The sequence below is a fragment of the Oncorhynchus keta genome, chromosome 21, assembly GCF_023373465.1.
Source record: "Oncorhynchus keta strain PuntledgeMale-10-30-2019 chromosome 21, Oket_V2, whole genome shotgun sequence".
Lineage (NCBI taxonomy): Eukaryota > Metazoa > Chordata > Actinopteri > Salmoniformes > Salmonidae > Oncorhynchus > Oncorhynchus keta.
The window spans coordinates 25,438,206-25,465,464 of NC_068441.1; the positions used below are offsets into that span (position 1 = coordinate 25,438,206).

The following is a 27,259-nucleotide window of genomic DNA, read 5'->3' on the forward strand; positions in this document are numbered from 1 at the left end:
GAAGAGGGCCCCTTATCGAAGTTGCCAAAAGAGACCGTCGTTGAAACCAGACCCTAGTCACTGTTGCCCAGGGTCGGGTTTTCGAGACTAAGCGAAAAAGGGAGAGATGGTTAAATGGTGGGACGAAGCCGTGGGAGGGCAGCGGCCATCTCTCCTTTTATTTAAATGGATGTAGCTGTTTCTTATCATAGCCTGGCAGTATTGACCAGCCATTATACACAAGCCCTGTTGACAACCAACACCTTTTATCATGCTCATGTAGGAAGGTGGGCGATACACACAGCCAAGACAATATAACTTGTACATCGACAGCCTGGACAAAAGCAGCATCCACATGGGCCGTTTTTAGTGTTGATTGTGTACTAAGTCACTAGGAACACAGCCATTGTGATTATTTCTAATGCTTGCATGGCCCCAGCCACTGGTCAGGAAGGCAATTAAAGGGATGTTTTGTTGGTTGGGGAGTAGACTATAGCCCATACCTAGAGACATTTGTGACTTTCTTCACCATTTTTTTGATCTTACATTCTCCTGTACCAAGGCCTGGCTTCTTTATGGTATCAAAATGTTTATTCAAAAAAATGTAGTGGGGAAAGAGAGAAAGGAACAAGAGAGAGGAATTGTGGATGGTTAAATTATAAGATGTGTGTGGGGCTGTCAGGGATGTTGATGAAGAGCGCTAGATACCATCTGTGCCCCCGCGCCATGCCAGCATCCACAGGCGGGACCAGTCACACCAAGGAAGACTGTCACAGGCCTACAAGAACAGCGCCCAGCCCAGAAGCCATGTCTCTGAGATCTGACCGCATGCCATTCTTATGTCACTGTATCACAAGCTACCAGACAGACTGCAGCAAGACTGGAGCCCAGTGTGATTGACAGCTTGCTGTCTGATGTCCACACGTACTCATGTTGAAAGATTCTCCCATTCCTTCTGCCTTCTGTTGTTCTCTTTTACTAGCTGGTCTGATTGGAGGACTGGGAGGATGGATAGGGATTTCCACTGTGTACAAAACATTAGGAACACCTGCTCTTTCCATGACATAGACTGGCCAGGTGAATCCAGGTGAAAGCTATGATCCTTTATTGATGTCACTTGTTAATAAATCCACTTCAATCATTGTAGATAAAGGGGAGAAGACGGGTTAAATAAGGATTTTTAAGCCTTGAGAAAATGAAGACATGGATTGTGTTTGTGTACCATTAGAGTGAATGGGCAAGACAAAATATATATATTTTTTACGTAGGATCTTATTTTAAGCCAGTTTGCTTCAGCAGGAAAATAATCCTACAGCAACAGGAAATGTGAATTATTATGTTGATTATAATTAATGGACATTTATGTAGGGGTTGATACATTTTTCGTTAGAGCAAATCATGTTTGACATTTCAAGTGGAAATTACTAACTTTTAAAACTTTTTAAAACCTAAAATACACAAGTTTTCATTGTAGGAAAATATTAAGCAATACAAAAGTGATTCAGTTAAGATCTTACATCTGTAGTAGGTGCCAGGTGCACCAGTTTGAGTGTGTTAAAAACTGCAACACTGCTGGGTTTTTCATGCTCAACAGTTTCCTGTGTGCACCAATAATGGTCCACCAACCAAAAGACATCCAGCCAACTCGACACAACTGTAGGAAGCATTGGAGTCAACAGGCCAGCAAAATGTTTTGTTCACACAGTGTATATGTTCTGAACTTAATATCTGACATGTGTTTTGGTCTCATTTTGATGTCCGTCTGTGTCCCCCCCTCCCCCTGTTCATCTCAATATCTCACACACACACACACACACACACACACACACACACACACACACACACACACACACACACACACACACACACACACACACACACACACACACACAGGTGCCCGATGACCAGTGTCGCTACATCATTGGCAGTATCCTGAGCGAGGGAGATGAAAAGCCTGACGAAGAGCTCCAGAAGCTGTATGAGAAGTTTGGCTTCAATGTGCTGTCCTTCCCCGAGGTGTCCCTGGCTGTGACCACCACCTTCCCCTCCACCACCCCCCTGTCCCACTGGCTGGCACCCTTCAGAGTCTACCCCGAACTCCGCAACTACATCATGGTATGTACCATACATCATTGGAGGTTACCTAGTCCTCTTTATTCCTATGTGGTACCAGAGAGGATGAAGTGAAGTGAGAGGGGTAACTGGGCCCAAAATTAGTTTTTTCCTGTTTTTGTTGTAGTTGTTTGCTCACCAAGTGAGGAGTTTTTGTACAGAGGTCAATGAGAGCTTGTCGAATGTGTTTATTTGCTACATGTGGCTTATTTGATCGGATAGAAGTTCCGTAATGCTTAGGTTGTCACGAGTATACTAATATTTAGAAGTAGAACAAGTGACATCCTGGCAACTTAACAGTTGTGCCTGTTATCACAGTCGTATATGCCCTCCCATTGGCTAGAAGGGTGCCACCTGATTTTGCCGCCTCATGACTGCTTTCCATTTTTGAAGACATTTATTTTAATTGTTTGAGCGGGTGGTGGAGTATTTGGTCAATATAACGCATAATCTGTGGTGGTACATAAGGCTTACATCCGATTAGGCTGTTGTCACAAACTGTCGTCCTCTATTCTGTCTTTGTCAAAAGTTCTCCATGTTTGTGCTGTATATGTTCAAAATCAAATCAAATGTTATTGGTCACATACATATGGTTAGCAGATGTTAATGCGAGTGTAGTGAAATGCTTGTGCTTCTAGTTCCGACTATGCAGTCATATCTAACAAGTAATCTAACAATTTCCCAACAGCTACCTTATACACACAAGTGTAAAGGAATGAATAAGAATATGTGCATATAAATATATGGATGAGCGATGACTGAACGGCATAGGCAAGATGCAGTAGATGGTATAGAGTACAGTATATACATATGAGATGAGTAATGTAGGGTATATTAACATTATATAAAGTGTCATTGTTTAAAGTGACTCGTGAAACATTTGTTATTACATCCCATTTTTAATTATTAAAGTGACTAGAGATTTGAGTCGGTATGTTTGCAGCAGCCACTCAATATTAATGATGGCTGTTTAACAGTCTGATGGCCTTGAGATAGAAGCTGTTTTTCAGTCTCTCGGTCCCAGCTTTGATGCACCTGTACTGACCTCGCCTTTTGGATGATAGCGGAGTGAACAGGCAGTGGCTCGGGTGGTTGTTGTCCTTGATGATCTTTTTAGCCTTCCTGTGACATCGGGTGGTGTAGGTGTCCTGGAGGGCAGGTAGTTTGCTCCTGGTGATGTGTTGTGCAGACCTCACTACCCTCTGGAGAGCCTTGTGGTTGTGGGCAGAGCTGTTCCCGTACCAGGCGGTGATGCAGCCCGACAGGAAGCTCTCGATTGTTCATCTGTAAAAGTTTGAGTGTTTTTGGTGACAAGCCAAATTTCTTCACCACGTTGTCTGTGTGGGTGGACCATTTCAGTTTGTCCGTGATGTGTACGCCGAGGAACATAACTTTCCACCTTCTCCACTACTGTCCCGTCGATGTTGGCAAGAGGGCTGCTCCCTCCCTGTTTCCTGAAGTCCACAATCAGGAGAGGGCTGAGAACGCACCCTTGTGGGGCCCCAGTGTTGAGGATCAGCGGGGTGGAGATGTTGTTTCCTACCCTCACCACCTGGGGGTGGCCCGTCAAAGTCCAGGATCCAGTTGCACAGGTGGGGGTCGAGACCCGGGGTCTCCAGCTTTATGATGAGTTTGGAGGGTACTATGGTGTTAATTGCTGAGCTGTAGTCTATGAACAGCATTCTTACATAGGTGTTCCTCATGTCCAGATGGGTTAGGGCAGTGTGATTGCGATTGAGTCGTCTGTGGACCTATTGGGGTGGTAAGCAAATTGGAGTGGGTATAGGGTGTCAGGTAGGGTGGAGGTGATATGATCCTTGACTAGTCTCTCAAAGCACTTTATGATGACAGAAGTGAGTGCTACGGGGCGATAGTTGTTTAGCTCAGTTACCTTATCTTTCTTGGGAACAGGAACCATGGTGGCCCTCCTGAAGCATGTGGGGACAGCAGACTGGGATAGGGATTGATTGAATATGTCCTTAAACATGCTTAAACAACGCATGCTCTGAGTATTCGGCTAGGGATGCCGTCTGGGCCGGGAGCCTTGCGTGGGTTTTCCTCACGTTGGCTGCGGTGAAGGAGAGTTTTGGTTGCCGGCCGTGTCGGTGGCACTGTAGTGTTCTCAAAGCAAGCAAAGAAGTTGTTTAGTTTGTCTGGGAGCAAGACATCGGGGTCCGCAACGGGGCTGGTTTTATTTTTGTAGTCCGTGATTGACTGTAGACCGTGCCACATACCTCTTGTGTCTGAGCCGTTGAATTGCGACTCTACTTTGTCTCTATACGGACACTTAGCTAGTTTGATTGCCTTGCGGAGGGAATAGCTAAACTATTTGAATACGGCCATGTTTCCGGTCGCCTTGCCCTGATTAAAAGCAGTGGTTCCCGCTTTCAGTTTTGCGCGAATGCTGCCATCAATCCACGGTTTCTGGTTGGGGAAGGTTTTAATTGTTGCCGTGGGTACAACATCACAAATGCACTTGCTAATAAACTCGCTCACCGAATCAGCGTATACATCCATTTTGTTGTTCTAATCTATCCGGAACATATCCCAGTCCACGTGATCAAAGCAATCTTGAAGTGTGGAATCAGATTGGTCGGACCAGCGTTGAACAGACCTGAGCACAGGTGTTTTAGTTTCTGTCTATAGGCTGTGAGCCTATATGATTATGATTATAATCGAAGAGAATTCTCTTGGTAGATAATGTGCTCGGCATTTGATTGTAAGGAATTCTAGGTCAGGTGAACAAAAGGACTTGAGTTCCTGTATGTTGTTATGATCACACCACGCCTCGTTAATCATAAGGCATACACCCCCACCCTTCTTCTTACCAGAGAGATGTTTTTTTTCTATCTGCGCGATGCGTGAAGAAACCAGGTGGCTGTACCGACTCCGATAGCGTGTCTCGAGTGAGCCATGTTTCCGTGAAACAGAGAATGTTACATTCTCTGTCTCTCTGGAAGGCAACCCTTGCTCGGATTTTGTCTACCTTGTTGTCAAGAGACTAGACGTTGGCTAGTAGTATGCTCGGGAGCGGTGCGCGATGTGCCTGTCTACCGAGCCTGACCGGAAGACCGCTCCGTCTGCCCCTTCTATGGCGTCGTTGTTTTGGGTCGCCTGCTGGGATCCGATCCATTGTCCTGGGTGGTGAACCAAACAGAGGATCCGCTTCTGGAAAGTCGTATTCCTGGTCGTAATGTTGGTAAGTTGCTTTTATGTCCAATAGTTACTGTATGTAATAAGATTTCCTGGGGTAACAGTGTAAGAAATGATACATACATGATTTTTTTACCACATAAGTACGCAAAGCGAGACACCCATCTCTGTCGGCGCTGGATGTTATGTTGTTTAATTCATCACGCTAGACAGAGGAGCTCTTTATAGTTGATTAAGAATTAATTTAAGGTAGGTGTTGGTCCCTGGGCCCATAGACTGAGCCTCCATGTCCTCAGGCCTGGCTCCAGAAAAGCTATTGACATTTACTGATGACATTTACACACATGGATTCATTCAAGGGCATCCCTCTGCATGCATAATGCCCTGGATGTGATATGATTTCTGTCTGTGTCTGTGTCTGTGTCTGTCTCTGTCTCTGTCTGTCTCTCTCTCTCTGTTTGACCCACTGTGATGTGCTGTCTGTCTGTTAGACCCACTGTGATGTGCTGTCTGTCTGTTAGACCCACTGTGATGTGCTGTCTGTCTATCTATTAGACCCACTGTGATGTGCTGTTTGTCTTTCTGTTAGACCCACTGTGATGTGCTGTCTGTCTTTCTGTTAGACCCACTGTGATATGCTGTCTGTCTGTCTGTTAGATCCACTGTGATGTGCTGTCTGTCTGTCTGTCCCACTGTGATGTCTGTCTGTTAGACCCACTGTGATGTGCTGTCTGTCTGTCTGTTAGACACACTGTGATGTTCTGTCTGTCTGTCTGTGGGTTAGACACACTGTGATGTGCTGTCTGTCTGTCTGTCTGTTAGACCCACTGTGATGTGCTGTCTGTCTGTCTGTCTGTCAGACCCACTGTGATGTGCTGTCTGTCTGTCTGTTAGACACACTGTGATGTTCTGTCTGTCTGTCTGTGGGTTAGACACACTGTGATGTGCTGTCTGTCTGTCTGTCTGTTACACCCACTGTGATGTGCTGTCTGTCTGTCTGTCTGTTAGACCCACTGTGATGTGCTGTCTGTCTGTCTGTTAGACACACTGATGTGCTGTCTGTCTTTCTGATAGACCCACTGTGATATGCTGTCTGTCTGTCTGTTAGACCCACTGTGATGTGCTGTCTGTCTGTCTGTTAGACCCACTGTGATGGTCTGTCTGTCTGTCAGACACATTGTTATGCTGTCTGTCTGTCTGTCTGTCTGTCTGTCTGTCTGTCTGTCTGTCTGTCTGTCTGTCTGTCTGTCACACTGTGATGTTCTGTCTGTCTGTCACACTGTGATGTTCTGTCTGTCTGTCTGTCGGTCTGTCTGTGGGTTAGACACACTGTGATGTTCTGTCTGTCTGTCTCTGTCTGTCTGTCTGTCTGTCTGTGTCTGTCTGTCTGTCACACTGTGATGTTCTGTCTGTCTGTCACACTGTGATGTTCTGTCTGTCTGTCACACTGTGATGTTCTGTCTGTCTGCCGGTCTGTCTGTGGGTTAGACACACTGTCTGTCTGTCTGTCTGTCTGTCTGTCTGTCTGTGATGTTCTGTCTGTCTGTCTGTCACACTGTGATGTTCTGTCTGTCTGTCACACTGTGATGTTCTGTCTGTCGGTCTGTCTGTGGGTTAGACACACTGTGATGTCTGTCTGTCTGTCTGTCTGTCTGTCTGTGGGTTAGACACACTGTGATGTCTGTCTGTCTGTCTGTCTGTCTGTCTGTCTGTCTGTCTGTGGGTTAGACACACTGTGATGTCTGTCTGTCTGTCTGTCTGTGGGTTAGACACACTGTGATGTCTGTCTGTCTGTCTGTCTGTCTGTCTGTCTGTCTGTCTGTCTGTCTGTCTGTGGGTTAGACACACTGTGATGTCTGTCTGTCTGTCTGTCTGTCTGTCTGTCTGTCTGTCTGTCTGTCTGTCTGTCTGTCTGTCTGTCTGTGGGTTAGACACACTGTGATGTCTGTCTGTCTGTCTGTCTGTCTGTCTGTGGGTTAGACACACTGTGATGTCTGTCTGTCTGTCTGTCTGTCTGTCTGTCTGTCTGTGGGTTAGACACACTGTGATGTCTGTCTGTCTGTCTGTCTGTCTGTCTGTCTGTCTGTCTGTCTGTCTGTCTGTGGGTTAGACACACTGTCTGTCTGTCTGTCTGTCTGTCTGTCTGTCTGTCTGTCTGTCTGTCTGTCTGTCTGTGGGTTAGACACACTGTGATGTCTGTCTGTCTGTCCGTCTGTCTGTCTGTCCGTCTGTGGGTTAGACACACTGTGATGTCTGTCTGTCTGTCTGTCTGTCTGTCTGTCTGTCACACTGTGATGTTCTGTCTGTCTGTCACACTGTGATGTTCTGTCTGTCTGTCTGTCTGTCACACTGTGATGTTCTGTCTGTCTGTCACACTGTGATGTTCTGTCTGTCTGTCTGTCTGTCTGTCTGTCTGTCTGTCTGTCTGTCTGTCTGTCTGTCTGTCTGTCTGTCTGTGAGTTAGACACACTGTGATGTCTGTCTGTCTGTCTGTCTGTCTGTCTGTCTGTCTGTCTGTCTGTCTGTCTGTCTGTCTGTGGGTTAGACACACTGTGATGATGTCTGTCTGTCTGTCTGTCTGTCTGTCTGTCTGTCTGTCTGTCTGTCTGTCACACTGTGATGTTCTGTCTGTCTGTCTGTCTGTCTGTCTGTCTGTCTGTCTGTCTGTCTGTCTGTCTGTCACACTGTGATGTTCTGTCTGTCTGTCTGTCTGTCTGTCTGTCTGTCTGTCTGTCTGTGAGTTAGACACACTGTGATGTCTGTCTGTCTGTCTGTCTGTCTGTCTGTCTGTCTGTCTGTGGGTTAGACACACTGTGATGTCTCTCTGTCTGTCTGTCTGTCTGTCTGTCTGTCTGTCTGTCTGTCTGTCTGTCTGTGGGTTAGACACACTGTGATGTCTGTCTGTCTGTCTGTCTGTCTGTCTGTGAGTTAGACACACTGTGTCTGTCTGTCTGTCTGTCTGTCTGTCTGTCTGTCTGTCTGTCTGTCTGTCTGTCTGTCTGTCTGTCTGTCTGTCTGTCTGTCTGTGGGTTAGACACACTGTGATGTCTGTCTGTCTGTCTGTCTGTCTGTCTGTCTGTCTGTCTGTCTGTCTGTCTGTGGGTTAGACACACTGTGATGTTCTGTCTGTCTGTCTGTCTGTCTGTCTGTCTGTCTGTCTGTCTGTCTGTCTGTCTGTCTGTCACACTGTGATGTCTGTCTGTCTGTCTGTCTGTCTCATTGTGATTGTCTGTCTGTCTGTCACACTGTGATGTTCTGTCTGTCTGTCTGTCTGTCTGTCTGTCTGTCTGTCTGTCTGTCTGTCTGTCTGTCTGTCTGTCTGTGGGTTAGACACACTGTGATGTCTGTCTGTCTGTCTGTCTGTCTGTCTGTCTGTCTGTGGGTTAGACACACTGTGATGTCTGTATGTCTGTCTGTCTGTCTGTCTGTCTGTCTGTCTGTCTGTCTGTCTGTGGGTTAGACACACTGTGATGTCTGTCTGTCTGTCTGTCTGTCTGTCTGTCTGTCTGTCTGTCTGTCTGTCTGTGGGTTAGACACACTGTGATGTCTGTCTGTCTGTCTGTCTGTCTGTCTGTCTGTCTGTCTGTCTGTCTGTCTGTGGGTTAGACACACTGTGATGTCTGTCTGTCTGTCTGTCTGTCTGTCTGTCTGTCTGTCTGTCTGTCTGTCTGTCTGTCTGTCTGTCTGTCTGTGGGTTAGACACACTGTCTGTCTGTCTGTCTGTCTGTCTGTCTGTCTGTCTGTCTGTCTGTCTGTCTGTCTGTCTGTCTGTCTGTCTGTCTGTCTGTCTGTCTGTCTGTCTGTCTGTGGGTTAGACACACTGTGATGTCTGTATGTCTGTCTGTCTGTCTGTCTGTCTGTCTGTCTGTCTGTCTGTCTGTCTGTGGGTTAGACACACTGTGATGTCTGTCTGTCTGTCTGTCTGTCTGTCTGTCTGTCTGTCTGTCTGTCTGTCTGTCTGTCTGTCGGTTAGACACACTGTGATGTCTGTCTGTCTGTCTGTCTGTCTGTCTGTCTGTCTGTCTGTCTGTCTGTCTGTGGGTTAGACACACTGTGATGTCTGTCTGTCTGTCTGTCTGTCTGTCTGTCTGTCTGTCTGTCTGTCTGTCTGTCTGTCTGTCTGTCTGTCTGTCTGTCTTTGGTCAAATATGTAAAAAATATCTCCATGCCATCAGATTGTTAAATAGTCACCACTAGCTGGCCTCCGCCCAGTACCATGCCCTGAATTTAGTCACTGTTACTAGCCGGCTACAACCTGGTACTCTACCCTGCACCTCAGAGACTGCTGCCCTATGTACATAGTAATTGAACACTGGTCACTAATAATCTTTACACACTTTTTTTTACCCACTTCATATGTATATACTCTATTCTAGTCAAGACTCATCCTATATAACTACAGCTGTACACACCTTTTCTATTCACATACTGCCCATACTATACACACCATCCTAGACATATATATTTATATTCCACACTCTGACATTGTTCATTCTGATATTTCTTAATTTCTTATTTTGGGGATTTGTGTGTATTGTAATACAAATTATCATATGCATTTTGCTGCACTTGTGGTAATATATGCAAAATACTGTATGTGTATGCGACCAATAGACACATTTTATTTGATGGAATCACGAATGCAATAGTCAGAGGAGTTGGCTCAAGCATATACAGATCTGGGACCAGGCAATACAATTTACATCTGGTTGTGTGGGTTTCTCTATAAACTGTTTATTAGTTGAGAGGTATTTTTAGGCTGACGCTGGCCATGTTTGTGCTGACAGTTGCTAAGGTACTGCCAACAGTGCCAGTGTGTCATGGGAGTGGCACTTTGGTCTGTTGAGCCCTCCATCTGTTGTAGAGGTGTGTTGGCGGGCACAGAGAAGGAGGCAAGAGAGCAACACACAACTGAGTCTCTGCCCACTGCTCACTGCCCTGATACAGCCCTGCCAGCACATGCAGACAATTACTCAAAAGCTTGATTGGGTATGACTGTTGACATGGCATTATGGATGGTATTCAGCACCATGCAAGACCACAATAAAACCTTAACTCAGAATTACATTATGTTATGAGAATTTTGTTATCAATGTTCATAAACTTCAATTAATCTACTCAATCTGCAACCCAGAGTTTGTAAGATTCTGGTTGAATGAAACAGACGAGTCCCAGTTTACAAAAGTCAGTGTTTATTCACGAGATCGTTCTAACATCACAAATGCAAACCCAGTCTTTATAACAAACACGTTCAAATCTTAAGCTACGCCTTTCTTAGACAGTCTGTGTTTTTCCACTACACAGATACATTGTTTAATCTGCAACATGTTTCATAATTTTCTGCAAGCCTAACAGTTTCTCCCCTCCACGGGTGGAGACAGAATGTCCTGTAAAGAACACAGTAGTCCAGCTTGTCTGTCGTATGTACGCACCCGTCATATGTACACACTAACACACATTCTCAAACTCTGACACACACACACGCATGCACACGATAGCTCCTCTTATCATTTGTTTTCCACTTGCACCCTGCTTACATACTAAAAAGGAACAAAAGGTCATTGTTCTAATTCTGACTAAAACTACACACATCATCAGACTATAGTTTTATGATTGTAATACATTTCATACAATGATATGGTTTCAGAGTGGAATTATTTAATCATTATCTTTAGACATATAAATTATTTTATCACATTATGACGTCTGTTGAAGGCTAACGGTAGCCTTTCGCCTTGGTGTTCCATGACTAAGGGACCTACTACACCAAGTGGAAGCAGATCAGCAATAATAATCTAGCCATCAAACCAAGTAATAATCTCACACCACATTACGCCTGTCTTCTGTTACATAACCATGGACAGGCTATGAGTCTGCTAGCCTGCCAATAGCTGATGTCAGGGTGGTGGAAACAGCATCATGTCCTACTCAGGGCAGAGAAAGGCCCATAACGTGGTGTGTCTGAGTCCACCAGCTGACAATGACTTGACCTGGGTGCTGTGACCGATCATTAAACTCCCTGCTCCCGTCTCGGTCTGTCCATGAACGCACTACTGTTAACATCCTTAGCCTGAGGAGTCAATGTGAGTGAGGAGTCTGGGCTGTGTGTTAGTGGGGTTAGTGCTGTCAGTGGTATGCATGGGGGCCACAGCTAGGCTAATGAATAATGGAGGGTAATGTTGAGAGGGCTGGTGTGAGGCTGAAGTTTAGATTAGGAGTAGGGCTGTGGTTGGGCATGTTAATAATTGAGCATGGTGGGGAGGAGAGAGGGGGGAGCCTCCAGTGACAGTTCTTACTTTAGTACTACACTTTGTCCCACTCTGCTAGTCTTTACTGCCAGGAGGCAGGCTGGTGGTGGGAGCCTAACTTCTTTACGGCACCGTCATATCTCTTAAAGGCAGGTGAAATCAGTGGGGTTTTAGCACGAGCCAGTGAGAGGCTTCCTGGCATTAGCAAACAGAGGGTTAAGTGGGTGGTCTGGCAAAGTGGGTTTCATGCATTCTGCCACACTCAAGTACATGTGTTTTCTCCCACTGGCCATATGCTCAGACTGCTTGTCTCCTAGGGCCCTGGCCCCCACTCTAGGCTCTATCGGCTCCAGGCTCCCAGAGACCAGGCTACAGGCTGTCAGAAAAGCCGGTTAATTACAGAGCTGCTCCCGTCTCTCCCTGGAGCTCTCTCACTCCACAGTTCAATAGCCCCCCTGTTCTCTAGTTTAGCTCTCCTAATCTCTCACCCACCTACTCTGGCAGGAAGCAAGCTGCCTCACAGACACTCTGAAATACACAACAGCACGTCAGACAACACAGTCAAACTCCTTACATTTCACATTTTCGATTTATTCAATGATTTTACAAAGACAAATGGATTATTTTCTGTGGGGGCATGTGTATGCGTTTCTGTCACTGTTTTGATGTGTGTGCCTGTGCCTTTGCAGCATTCAATGTAAAAACAGCGGCAGCGTGCGTATGTGGGTATGTATGTGGACTGTGTGAGCAGAGCTTGATGGTGAAAGGAAATAAATGAGGGGAAAAATCAGGAACAGACATACTATATTAAGGGGATTGCAGTGGGCTCTGCCTGATCTTTGATCTCTGTTTTGCCTTGGCTTAGATGACATGACACATTTTGTCAATGTTTGTTCTTATCTTGTGGATTCAAGTGGTTGCTATTGGCCTTGACCTTTTAAGGAAACGGATACACATTTTCTAAGATGTTACTGGAACTGCCAGAGCAGAGTAGAAACAACCGTGCGATCAATCAAAGTGGGCTGCTGCTTTTATTGCTTTGTTTTACCTTCTACATAGAACTGTAGGATATTAACTGTATCACCTTGTTGTTGCAGGACAATTCCTGCACAGCACGACATGGAAACTTGTAGTATATTCACGGTTATAAATGCTTCTAAAGTTTGTAATTTTCTCTACAAAATGTCCCATGAATTATAATCAATACAATAATTCACATTTCATGTTGTGAGAAACTGGTCAAATTAAGATCATGCATCTCTACACTATATTAGTGGAGGAGCAACAGAATGGGAAACATGGGAAATTACAGACAAGAATGTATGTAATATTGAAGCTCCGGCATGTATGTGATTTTATGCAATACTTTCCTGGATGACAGACTGTTCCTGCGTCATTGGCTCGCCAAGACAGCAACAAGTTGGCACCAAAGGCTAATTCACTATACGACTGTACCCCATGGCCATGATGTCGCAGTGTAGTTTAGTCAAGAACATAGGTAGGGTCCAGAGTTTCTCCTGATCAGGACACAACTCCTGGGCCTAGCGTTTTAGTTTGGTGGATCGTTGCATTAATAGATGTTTTAGAGGTGACCCTTCTTCTCTCTGTTCTCTCCTGAATGGTGGCACCTTCCCAGTTTGCTCCAGCACCCTGAGAGCTCCAGTCCTGTCATGGTTTATTCACCTGCTGCCCTTCTTAATATTCTTTTGATGTTATTATTTGTTGAATTAAACATAGAAAATTGCTTCTGCTTGTCCACAGCATCCATATTTAATGTCCTGGCCTGATGAGTGTAGCTGGAGCTGGAACCGAGAGGATTTCAGGTGTATTCACCTAGAAAACCACAACATCCAAATCAGCCACCACTCACTGTGAAGTTCACTTCCAGCCAGCTATCCAGCGCTGTGAGGAAGCGGGTTTTGAATGTGTTCATGTGTGATGCCTATCCTTTTACTGAAGTGAGGCTGTTCGCTGATGCTGTAATGATCAGCCAAATGGATTTCAAAGTATGTTTCGGCAAGTGTTTGTATTCCTGGTCGTATTCCTCAGGGTGTTGACGCATCCCTCTGTAGTGGTTGTCAGGGTGTTGACACATCCCTCTGTAGTGGTTGTCAGGGTGTTGACACATCCCTCTGTAGTGGTTGTCAGGGTGTTGACGCATCCCTCTGTAGTGGTTGTCAGGGTGTTGACGCATCCCTCTGTAGTGGTTGTCAGGGTGTTGACGCATCCCTCTGTAGTGGTTGTCAGGGTGTTGACACATCCCTCTGTAGTGGTTGTCAGGGTGTTGACGCATCCCTCTGTAGTGGTTGTCAGGGTGTTGACACATCCCTCTGTAGTGGTTGTCAGGGTGTTGACACATCCCTCTGTAGTGGTTGTCAGGGTGTTGACGTATCCCTCTGTAGTGGTTGTCAGGGTGTTGACACATCCCTCTGTAGTGGTTGTCAGGGTGTTGACGTATCCCTCTGTAGTGGTTGTCAGGGTGTTGACGCATCCCTCTGTAGTGGTTGTCAGGGTGTTGACGTATCCCTCTGTAGTGGTTGTCAGGGTGTTGACGCATCCCTCTGTAGTGGTTGTCAGGGTGTTGACACATCCCTCTGTAGTGGTTGTCAGGGTGTTGACGCATCCCTCTGTAGTGGTTGTCAGGGTGTTGACGCATCCCTCTGTAGTGGTTGTCAGGGTGTTGACGCATCCCTCTGTAGTGGTTGTCAGGGTGTTGACGCATCCCTCTGTAGTGGTTGTCAGGGTGTTGACGCATCCCTCTGTAGTGGTTGTCAGGGTGTTGACGCATCCCTCTGTAGTGGTTGTCAGGGTGTTGACGCATCCCTCTGTAGTGGTTGTCAGGGTGTTGACGCATCCCTCTGTAGTGGTTGTCAGGGTGTTGACGCATCCCTCTGTAGTGGTTGTCAGGGTGTTGACGCATCCCTCTGTAGTGGTTGTCAGGGTGTTGACGCATCCCTCTGTAGTGGTTGTCAGGGTGTTGACGCATCCCTCTGTAGTGGTTGTCAGGGTGTTGACGCATCCCTCTGTAGTGGTTGTCAGGGTGTTGACGCATCCCTCTGTAGTGGTTGTCAGGGTGTTGACGCATCCCTCTGTAGTGGTTGTCAGGGTGTTGACGCATCCCTCTGTAGTGGTTGTCAGGGTGTTGACGCATCCCTCTGTAGTGGTTGTCAGGGTGTTGACGCATCCCTCTGTAGTGGTTGTCAGGGTGTTGACGTATCCCTCTGTAGTGGTTGTCAGGGTGTTGACGCATCCCTCTGTAGTGGTTGTCAGGGTGTTGACGCATCCCTCTGTAGTGGTTGTCAGGGTGTTGACGCATCCCTCTGTAGTGGTTGTCAGGGTGTTGACGCATCCCTCTGTAGTGGTTGTCAGGGTGTTGACGCATCCCTCTGTAGTGGTTGTCAGGGTGTTGACGCATCCCTCTGTAGTGGTTGTCAGGGTGTTGACACATCCCTCTGTAGTGGTTGTCAGGGTGTTGACACATCCCTCTGTAGTGGTTGTCAGGGTGTTGACACATCCCTCTGTAGTGGTTGTCAGGGTGTTGACACATCCCTCTGTAGTGGTTGTCAGGGTGTTGACACATCCCTCTGTAGTGGTTGTCAGGGTGTTGACACATCCCTCTGTAGTGGTTGTCAGGGTGTTGACGCATCCCTCTGTAGTGGTTGTCAGGGTGTTGACGCATCCCTCTGTAGTGGTTGTCAGGGTGTTGACGCATCCCTCTGTAGTGGTTGTCAGGGTGTTGACGCATCCCTCTGTAGTGGTTGTCAGGGTGTTGACACATCCCTCTTTAGTGGTTGTCAGGGTGTTGACACATCCCTCTGTAGTGGTTGTCAGGGTGTTGACACATCCCTCTGTAGTGGTTGTCAGGGTGTTGACACATCCCTCTGTAGTGGTTGTCAGGGTGTTGACGCATCCCTCTGTAGTGGTTGTCAGGGTGTTGACACATCCCTCTGTAGTGGTTGTCAGGGTGTTGACACATCCCTCTGTAGTGGTTGTCAGGGTGTTGACACATCCCTCTGTAGTGGTTGTCAGGGTGTTGACACATCCCTCTGTAGTGGTTGTCAGGGTGTTGACACATCCCTCTGTAGTGGTTGTCAGGGTGTTGACACATCCCTCTGTAGTGGTTGTCAGGGTGTGGGGTCTGATATTGTCACAGTTCTTACATTGTTACTGTATTCCCCTTCCTACTATTACACATGTCTGTCTGTCTCACCACTGTGCCAGCTAAGAGCCTGTTTGGGGGGACTTGTGTTTTGCATTTACAGATACACCTTTACCATCATAGTTATTACATGCATGATAGATTTAGAGCAAGGATAGCGTCAGCAATTCTCTGCACCCGTCATATGTACACACTAACACACATTCTCAAACTCTGACACACACATGCATGCACACGTGTCCACACTATATGAAATACTTACATAGAAAGCCATGGAACGTGCGCCAGTGAATGACATCTCCCTGTCCATATGCTCTTACAGATGAAGAGTTCCCTCTCTGTATCGTACTTTCTACTGAATTATTGGACGACAACATGGGTCCTGAATACCTCGCCTCATATTGATAACCAGACTGTTATTGACTGAGTAATAAGAATGATCTCCCAAAGACAGGGCTCCAGTTGGAAAGACATAGGCCTACCTATTTATGTTTTAGTTGTCCTCCTCCCTTACTCACAGAAATGACTGTTTATATTAGTAACAGTCTGTGATCATACATATCTCCTGTAAGGCTCTCAGGATGTTTAGGCCCCAATGGAGGGATGCACACTCAGTGTGCAACCGCCTGACCCATTGTACTCAATGACAATACGATAGGTCTAACATTACTAGTGTGCATGTGTACGTGTGTATGCGAGTGTGTTGGCATGCAGTTTGGCCAGAGCTACAGTTGAAGTCGGAAGTTTACATACACTTAGGTAGGAGTGATTTAAAACTTGTTTTTCAACCACTCCACATTTCTTGTTAACAAACTATAGTTTTGGCAAGTCTGTTAGGACATCTACTTTGTGCCAAGTAATTTTTCCAACAATTGTTTACAGATAGATTATATCACTGTATCACAATTCCAGTGGGTTAGACATTTACATCCACTAAGTTGACTGTGCCTTTAAACAGCTTGGAAAAATCCAGAAAATTTCGTCATGGCTTAAGAAGCTTTTGATAGGCTAATTGATGTCATTTGAGTCAATTGGAGGTATACCTGTAGATGTATTGCAAGGCCTACTTTCAAACTCAGTGCCTCTTTGCTTGACATCATGGGAAAACAAAAGAAATCAGCCAAGACCTAAGAATAAATATTGTAGACATCCACAAGTCTCGTTAATCCTTGGGAGCAATTTCCAAACGCCTGAAGGTACCACCTTCATCTGTACAAACAATAGTACGGAAGTATAAACACCATGGGACCACGCAGCCTTCATTCCGCTCAGGAAGGAGACGCATTCTGTCTCCTAGAGATGATTGTACTTTTATGCGAAAAGTGCAAATCAATCCCAGGACAACAGCAAAGGACCTTGTGAAGATGCTGGAGGAAACAGGTACAAATGTATCTATATCCATATTAAAACAAGACCTATATCGACATAACCTGAAAGGCCGCTCAGCAAGGAATAAGCCACTGCTCCAAAACCTCCATAAAAAAGCCAGACTATTGTTTGCAACTGCACATGGGTACAAAGATCGTACTTTTTTGAGAAATGTCCTCTGGTCTGATGAAACAAAAATAGTAACTGTTTGGCCATAATGACCATTGTTATGTTTAATTAAGGACAGCAAAGTCAAGGTATTGGAGTGGCCATCACAAAGCCCTGACCTCAATCCCATCGAAAATTTGTGGGCAGAACGGAAAACGTGTGTGCGAGCAAGGAGGCCTACAAACCTGACTCAGTTACACCAGCTCTGGCAAGATGAATGAGCCAAAATTCACTCAACTTATTGTGGGAAACTTGTGGAAGTCTTCCCTAAATGTTTGACCCAAGTTAAACAATTTAAAGGCAATGCTACCAAATACTAATTGAGTGTATGTAAACTTCTGACCCACTGGGAATGTGATGAAATAAATAAAGCTGAAATAAATAATTCTCTCTACTATTATTCTGACATTTCACATTCTTAAAATAAAGTGGTGATCCTAACTGACCTAAGAAATTGTCATTTACTAGGATTAAATGTCAGGAATTGTGAAAATCTGAGTTTAAATGTATTTGGCCAAGGTGTATGTTAACTTCTGACCTCAACTGTAGATGGGCTTCCTTCATTATTAATGCTGTCATTCTTTCTATTACACTTAGGCCTGCGTCCCTAGGGTGACTCAGAGCGTAGGGCATTTCTTAGACTCCACCCTGCCTAGAACCAGCACCAGACCTTATAGTTTCTATATACAGTATAGAATATGCAGTATGCACTGTGGTGTCCTGTGTCTGGTGTTTTATGGTGCATCTTCCTATTTAGGGAAAGGTTGGATAGGGTTGCAACATTTCAGTAACTTTCCCAAAATTCACAGGTTTTACAGAAATCAGGAAGGAATAAAAGCTGGAAATCCAGAAACGGCCAACCAGGATTTCTGGAAAACATTAGATTTTTGGCAAAGTTACCGGAATTTTGCAGCCCAACGTTATGGATGACCATCACGGCTATATTAAGACAGATATGATGCTGATGCAGGCCCGGTCCTGGCCATTCTGCCTTTCTAGGCGAGACAAAAATACATTTCCGGCCTCCTATCCCTGCAAATCTAGAATAGTCTACAGTGTCACAATGCAATTGTATAAATGGCCATCCATGTGGTATTACTTGTTAAACAGACAGTTTTATTAGTCCTGATTCCTGACATAGTGTGCAGGTCCTCCCCTATCTGAATGTGTTCTCTCACCCAGCACTGACTGAACCAGTACCAATACTGCAGCATTGGCATTAGAGGAGCAAGGTACATTTTGATGAGTTTCATCTCTGTGTACAGTTTGATTGGTGTGGGACTAACATTTAAACTAGTCTTCTTTTTAACTCTTATACAAAGTATACCTAAACTGAAGTTGCTGGTTAATGTGGTATTCTGGTAGGCCTTGACACTGTTATTTCCAGAGACAGTCTATGGGGGCCAGTGGAGGTTGATGCAGGTCGTTTTGTTCGTGATGTGCTCATTGATTCCTTGTTTCCTCAGTATCTCAGCTACTCTTTCAGTCTGATGCCCCTGCTGTGGATCACACACCCTGCTGACAATTAGACTCTCTTCCTGTGAGCATAGCCTTATAAGTTGTGTGTGTGGTGTGTGTCTGTGTGTGTGTGTATGTGTGTGTGTAGACAGCTCTGGGCTGCTGTTCCCAAATCAAATATTATTGGTCACATACACATGGTTAGCAGATGTTATCGCGAGTGTTGCGAAATGCTTGTGCTTCTAGTTACAGTGCAGTAATATCTAACAAGTAATCTAACAATTCCACAACAACTACCTAATATTCACAAATCTAAGACTATATACATAGAAATATATGGATGAGTGATGACCGAGCGGCGTATGCAAGATACAATAGATGGTATAAAATATATTATATACATATGAGATGAGTAATGTAGTTGGGGTGATATTATCCTTTAAAGCGGGCAAAATTGTTTAGTTGGTCACCGACGTCTTGCTTCCAGACAATCATGGGTGAACAGGGAGTACAGGAGGGGGCTGAGCACGCACCCTTGTCCCCAGTGTTGAGGATCAGCGAAGTGAAAATGTTGCTTCACCACCTGGGGGCGGCCCGTCAGGAAGTCTGGGACCCAATTACACATGGCAGGGTTGAGACCCTGGGCCTCAAGCTTAATGATGAGCTTGGAGAGTACTATAGTGTTTAATGTTGAGCTGTAGTCAATGAACAGCATTCTTACATAGGTATTCCTCTTGTCCAGATGGGATAGGGCAGTGTGATGTTGAGGCGTCTGTGGACCTTTTGGGGCGTTATGCAAATTGAAGTGGGTCTAGGGTGGCAGGTAGGGTGCAGGTGATATGATCCTTGTCTAGTCTCTCAAAGTACTTCATGATGACAAGTGAGTGCTACGGGATGATAGTCATTTAGTTCAGTTACCTTTGACTTCTTGGGTACAGGAACATGGGTGGCCATCTTGAAGCATGTGGGGACAGCAGACTGGGATAGGGAGAGATTGAATATGTCCGTAAACACACCAGCCAGCTGGTTTGCGCACGCTCGGAGGACGTGGCTAGGGATGCCATCTGGGCCGGAAGCCTTGCGATGGTTAGCACGTTTTAAATGTCTTACTCATGTCGGCCACGGAGAAGGAGGACTTGCAGTCCTTGTGCTGTATTATCCTCAAAGCAAGCAAAGAAGGTTTTTAGTTCGTCTGGAAGCAAGACGTTGGTGTCCGTGACGTTGGCTGTTTTTCTTTTGAAGTCCGTGGTTGCCTGTAGACCCTGCCACATAAGTTTTCTAACAATGTAAGAAATGGTACATCAAAAAACAAATACTTCATAGTTTCCTAAGGACTTGAAGCGAGGTGACCCTCTCTGTCAGCGCCATCTTCCCTGCAATGCTTTTCCATTTGAGCTGCAGGTCAAATCTGCCTCTCACATTCACTTTGACACAGTCACCATCTCCTTAATGTGTGATACGTGAGTAAGGGTTGCCATGGAAATATTGCTTTTGATATAGTCACGCTAAGGCATGAAGCATTATTCTATGAGACCGATGCCGTGTCCTCCCCTATCCTCTGGCACATAGATGTTATGGCTGTTTGACTTCATTTGAAGGCCATTAGTCAGTAGAAACTTTTGGATGCTCGCCAAATGATGTTAACCTTTTGGATGGGAGTCCTCATAACACTCACACACGGATTCTCTGTTACGTTGATCAGTCGGACTATTGTTTAGTGCCAGTCTCCTCTCAATACCTCTCTTCCCTCCCAAATGACAAGACTCCAACGCTTCTCTTCTCTTCCTGTCTGTCTTCTATCTCTGCAGAGAAAACAACAATCCAATCTCACCAACAAGAAAACGAGAGGCAGGGAAGTAAAAACAAAATTATAATGCCACCGTGGCATTTGACTTTATCCTAGTCTCATAAATCCAATAATAGAGAATGATAATTAAGATGGACAAGATAATACTCTATTACCTGTTATCATACTTGAAATGAATGTTGAATGTTATTGCTTTGCCCGCCTATACCCACTCAACCCCCCACTAGCCCTCCTGCTGCTGAGAAACCCTGTGTGGGAGGTAGAGGGTCTGTGTGGGGGCTACAGGCGGTAGGAGGGTGGAACTGACCCAGAAGGAGTGCTGAGTGGCAGGCAGGGCTACAGACTAGGGTATAGCCCTGCCCTACACTGACACTGACACATACATGCACGCACGCACACACGCATAAACACACACGCACGCATAAACACACACGCACGCATAAACACACACGCACGCATAAACACACACACGCACGCATAAACACACACACACGCATAAACACACACACGCACGCATAAACACACACGCACGCATAAACACACACACGCACGCATAAACACACACACGCACGCATAAACACACACACGCACGCATAAACACACACACGCACGCACGCATAAACACACACATGCAAGCACACACACACACACACACACACACACACACACACACACACACACACACACGTACTTAAAACCCCGTTGGGCTGAACTCTCCCACACAGACTTTGTGTATCATGGTGTGTGTGTGGGTCCAGCCATCATCCGACACCTCTGTGAGATCCATCGACTTGGTGTGTCTGCTTATTCCATCCGGCCAAATGAGCAGATTCATCTTGGCCTTTAAACTGAAGGTCATGGCATTTAAAGGAGAAGTTCAGAATAACCTTGGGCCCAGATTTGTTTCTGCTTGAAATGGAGGCAATAGGGTTGCATGAAACGAGAACACCTCCAGTGATGCATGAAACGACAACATGTTGTGTGTGTGAGATCTGCACAGCAACAACTACAGCAACAGCATAGAACCTGCCCCAGTGGCCCTACAGGAGAACAAGGATAGAAAACATCAAACAACATGACCAAAGTCATCCACGGCGTTCTCCAAAAATCGAATCAAATCAGAAGGCTACATAAAACAGATGGCTTCCCGCTCTAAAGCTTTCTCTTGGTCTCTCTCCATCGCTCACTCCCTCTCTTCTCTCTTTATCATTAGCAGCTGCTGGAGTTAGTGTTTGATCCTGTGATCTACAAAGACAGAGTGGGCCTGTGTTTGTCTCTGTGTGCCGGTATCTTTCTGAGAACACAAGCTATTTACCCACTCCATCCATCTCCGAGAGGATAAGTCCAATCTTCCGCGTGTGTGTACTGTAGGCACGATATATGTGTATTTACACATTTTGGCACAAGAAAAAACAAAATGCAGCTTAACTGAGGTAGATTCTGCATTATCAGGCAATGTTATAGTCCCAGGGTCTTTAGCTAGAGACATAAATTGAGTGAATATCCTAAACCTCAGGGTATCCATTCGTTGGTCCAGGTGTGAGCACACACCTCTCACACAGCCCTACCCTGACTCCTGGTGTGTAGCCCTCATAGCATCTCTGAGGCTCTACGGTTGGCTTGTTCTCTCCCCTCTCTTTCTACTCATTCCCTCCACAGCCTCAGCCTACACCTTGATAAACAATTCACGGCTGTCTTACTAAGAATTGTTTTAGTCATTCTAGCGCTCTGGTGTTTAACCAGTGGGATGTTGGCTTATCCTGTGTGCTTTTTAAGATCCCTGATTCTACTGTCTGCACCCCATAATACAGGCTGTCTTCACTGTCCTGTCTGTGCTGTGGTTAGTTGTTTTTTTACTGTCCCCTAACCGCCTCATAAAGTAGTTCCTGTTCTATTTGTTTGTGCTGGATATCCTATGAATGGCCAAACCCTGATTCCCAAATCCGAGTAAGTAAACGTTTCCTTTAACCACTGATATAGGATCAGATGTTTCCAATCCCCCTAATGGTTAAGGTTGGGTTAGGATTGGGGTTGGGTAATAATCTGATCCTAGATCTGTGATTAAGACCAACATGTACCTGGATCTCACATGTCACAGTCAGGCAGCCAGCCCTCTCCTCTGGACCAGATGGTTCTGGTCTCCAGCCTTACATTGTAAAGACCGGTCTGCCTGGCAGAGGAACGGTGGGTGAGTGAATATTAGTCAGGAGGACCCTTCTGGGTGAAGCAGGCAGAAGGCTGATAATCCAGTACCCTGTGTCTGTACTGGAGATACACAGACAACCAGGATCAGAGGTGTTGAGACTGATCTGCTGTTGACATTTCTTCTCAGACGCTAGGCTTTGCTTTCACATTCCCCAGGTTTTTCCGATAGGAGGGGAGGGGAAGGGAAATGGGAGGCAGTGGGGTTCTGATAACCACTTTGCCTGGAAAAGTGTGTGTTGGAGTGTGTGACATTACAAAGTGTCATGTTTGACAGTTGCAGACAAGTCAGTTGAGAGCGTGTTGTCAGGTTTGCTAATAAGGCCGAGGCAGGGAGCCATAGTGGTTCTGCGCTGTGTGTTAGTTGGGAATACGGGGACCGACCCCACACAGACCCACACACCGCATCTTGCACCTCAGGGGCCATCACCCACTGACGGGGTGAAAGACCAGCGTTATTGTATAAATGTACATTATTGGGGAATAGAAGTGCATTGCGGGTGAAGTAGAAGATAGAACACCTCGAGCACTGTGTTTTGTTAGAGGCATCCTCTCCTCATGTCTCTGTTGGAACTGTGTTGTGTCTTTGGCTATGCTGGATTAAGTGATATGACATGCTATTCTATAAAATTATTTATCCGTAATTAATATTACCTGATTGAGCTAATCATGGGGCACCACAAAATAATATTTATAGAGCTGTTATCTTCCGAATAACCTCTTAAAGACCTAGTAATATTTTACATCAATAGCAGTCAATATTAATCGTCATCTTAATTCAGTCTCATCTGAAAGTTGTAAATTCTTGGTTATCTGCACCAACCCTGGCGAACAAGTTGAATCAGCAAAATAATTGGTTTAATTATTTATTTACTAAATACCTAACTCATCACACAGAATTACACATACACATACACATAATTAAATCATAACTTGATTACGTCATAAAGTAAAATGTCCCTAGCGGGAGGAACAGATATGACAGCTTGTTACACAAAAGAAAAGGGGCTGGGTTTGAGTGAAAGAGCGGGAAGACTGACAAACAAAGGGCGAAGCTGTGCTATCGTAAATACAGTATCTTATGCATTCTAAATGACTGCCCATTTGGAAAAGGAAAATGTAATATATATTTACTCTGAGCTGCACGTAGGTAGGTTGGTGGTAGATGGAAGGCCGTGTTGCCCAACCGAGTTCTTTGTCCTTTGAAGAATGTCTCTGCTGGTAAATTGAATACGTTGTAGTAACATCGTTGTGTGGTAGACGGGATACTCTCTGTTCCTTCCTAACCTGCGTTTGCAGCTGCTGTTGCTAACTCAACGGCTAGGAGGTATCACGTCTGTAGTGAATAAGAGTTCAAGGTTCATACCATTCGCAACCAAAGCTCATGCTGATGTTGGCTTCGTTCTGTAGTTATTATCTGAACCATTCTGACATCCTCACATGCTCGGAACAGGAGGTTATATTGTCGTCAAGGCTTTACATAGGACGGGAGAGGAGGGCGTGTTTGAAAAGTTTTATAGCCCATGTCCATTCACAGGGGCGGGCCACTGATTGAGCAGAGGGTTTTATGAAAACCCAAATCTCACGTTTTAGAAACTAAAATCACATTTCATCCCATCACAAATAATTTCATATTCAAACATTTAAATTGAACAACAATTCCATTCTGAATCTGATAACTCTGATGTGTAGACTTTACACTGTAGAGTTTGTCATCTTATCATTAATGAGAATTTCTCAGATGACAACCGAACTGACATCATATTCATTAAGTACCACCGCATATGTTCAATTGGTCAGATTACCAGAATATAGTTTCCCCCAACTTCTGCTGTTCCCAGAATCTCTGTTAACCAAGGGTTTTGCAAATGTGACATCAGTACGGTAGAGAGAGGAAAAAGGGGGGAAGAGGTATTTATGAATGTCATAAACCTACACCCCAGGCCAACGTCATGACAACTGTTTTGAGAGAACAATGAGATGGACTAGATTGACTTGGTTATTGTCCACAATGCAAACCAGATAGATTAGATATGTATAACAGAATAACTGTATAACTGCTAGCTCCAAACAAGCTCAAAGGTCACTTTCTGAGTGTGTAGTTTTGGCAAGTTCCTCCTACCTAAGGCCTTTTAGATTGCTATGGTGCACCCCCCATGTAGTGGTATTTCCAGCAGCAATTGTGCTCAGTGGGGTGCACTCTTAGTTGAGGCTTCATGATGACCACTGATGTGGGGAGTGAAGTACAGAGGGAACAGGCTGATAATCAGTTGGCCCAACACCCTTCAATTAACCAGACCTTTATTTAGCTCAGTGCCCTGTGTGTGTTTGTTTCCCAGTGCATTTTGGGTCTGAGCATCGTCAGTGGATATAAGCATGGAGCATGAGAATCAAACCAGACTAAAGGAAAGGAAACTCCCCCTTTAATAATAATAATATATGCCATTTAGCAGACGCTTTTATCCAAAGCGACTTACAGTCATGTGTGCATACATTCTACGTATGGGTGGTCCCGGGAATCGAACCCACTACCCTGGCGTTACAAGCGCCATGCTCTACCAACTGAGCTACAGAAGGACCTTTAATGTCCGATTCACTTCAACTTTTTTATGGACTTCTGTAATTGGGTCCCCTGCTCTGTTTTTTTCCAAGCCTAATGCTTTGTTCGTAACCAAGTGGGATAGAGGACACTAGATGGATAAAACCCACATTGCCATTGAGGGTGTTGAGGAAAATGTAAGCTTAATGACAATTGTGTTAGACAACTATATGGTGTTCTTTAAAGCTACTGTAATTTCTGGACTATTAAGCGCACCTGAATATAAATCGCACCCACTGAATTAAATGTTTTATTTTATTTTGTACATAAATAACCTGCACATGTCTATAAGCCGCAGGTTCCTACCGGTACATTGAAACAAATGAACTTTACACAGCCTTTAAACGAAACACGGCTTGTAACAAAAATAAATAGGCTTTTAAACGAAACACGGCTTGTAACAAAATTAAACAAAAAAAATACCAGTAAACAGTAGCCAACCAAGAAAGTCATTGGTCACTATCTTCCTCCTCCTGTGCACTGAAACCACTGAAGTCATCTCCTTCGGTGACGGAGTTGAATAGCCTCAGAATTGCTTCTTCCAATGTTGGATCACTGCCCTCTTCAACACGTAGCAGTCCAGCCTTTCGAAACCCGTTGATGATAGTGGATTTTTTGACAATGCTCCACGCTGTCAGCAGCTCTATTTCCTTTTCCAACAGCCAGATCGATCGCCTTCAACTTGAAAGCTGCATCATATGCATTTCTCCGTGTCTTTGCCATGATGAGGGTGACAAAATGACTATCGTAATCAGAATGATGGGAAGTTTCAGCGTGCTTGATTTAGGTCACGTTATGTGACGGTGCTCAGTTTTTTGGTGGCATGAATCTTGTGAAAGCGGGAAAAATCCATCAATTTGCCGCGCCATTGTATAAACCGCGAGGTTCAAAGCGTGGGAAAAAAATAGCGGCTTATAGTCCGGAAATTACAGTATTATCCAAGTTGAACTAGAACCGGACAAATCTGGATTTGGCAATCCCACATGTTATACAGTTGTGGCCAAATGTTTTGAGAATGACACAAATATTAATTTCCACAAAGTTTGCTGCGTCAGTGTCTTTAGATATTTTTGTCAGATGTTATTATGGAATACTGAAGTATAATTACAAACATTTCATAAGTGTCAAAGGCTTTTATTGATAATTACATGATGTTGATGCAAAGAGTCAATATTTGCAGTGTTGACCCTTCTTTTTCAAGACCTCTGCAATCCGCCCTGATATGCTGTCAATTAACTTCAGAATTTGTGGGTTTTTGTTTGTCCTCCCGTCTCTTGAGGATTGACCACAAGTTCTCAATGGGATTAAGGTCTGGGGAGTTTCCTGGCCATGGACCCAAAATATCTATGTTTTGTTCCCCGAGCCACTTAGTTATCCCTTTTGCCTTACGGCAACCTGCTCCATCATGCTGGAAAAGGCATTGTTCGTCACCAAACTGTTCCTGAATGGTTGGGAGAAGTTGTTCTCGGAGGATGTACCATTCTTTATTCATGGCTGAGTTCTTAGGCAAAATTGTGAGTGAGCCCCCTCCCTTGGTTGAGAAGCAACCCCACACATGAATGGTCTCAGGATGCTTTACTGTTGGCATGACACAGGACTGATGGTAGTGCTCACCTTGTCTTCTTCGGACAAGCTTTTTTCCGGCTGTCCCAAACAATCGGAAAGGGGATTCATCAGAGAAAATTACTTTACCCCAGTCCTCAGCAGTCCAATCCCTGTACCTTTTGCAGAATATCAGTCTGTCCCTTATGTTTTTCCTGGAGAGAAGTGGCTTCTTTGCGGCCCTTTTTGACACCAGGCCATCCTCCAAAAGTCTTCACCTCACTGTGCGTGCAGATGCACTCACACCTGCCTGCTGCCATTCCTGAGCAAGCTCTGTACTGGTGGTGCCCCGAACCCGCAGCTGAATCAATTTTAGGAGACGGTCCAATATTAGCATATCACTTGTGAATGATGCCCAGCATAAGAAACAATGCCTTTTGTTTGCGACTTTGTCTCACACTTCA

General features: G+C 45.1%; 1 protein-coding gene across 1 annotated transcript in view; it reads left to right on the forward strand.

The window, feature by feature from the left end:
- The window catches only part of LOC118400334 (testis-expressed protein 264 homolog), a 119,057-nt gene that overhangs the window by 30,450 nt on the left and 61,348 nt on the right, over nucleotides 1-27,259 (forward strand). Inside the window, exon 2 of the mRNA XM_035797049.2 lies at nucleotides 1,873-2,094. Coding sequence (XP_035652942.1) covers nucleotides 1,873-2,094 — 222 coding nt within the window. The remainder of the gene's footprint in view (nucleotides 1-1,872; nucleotides 2,095-27,259) is intronic.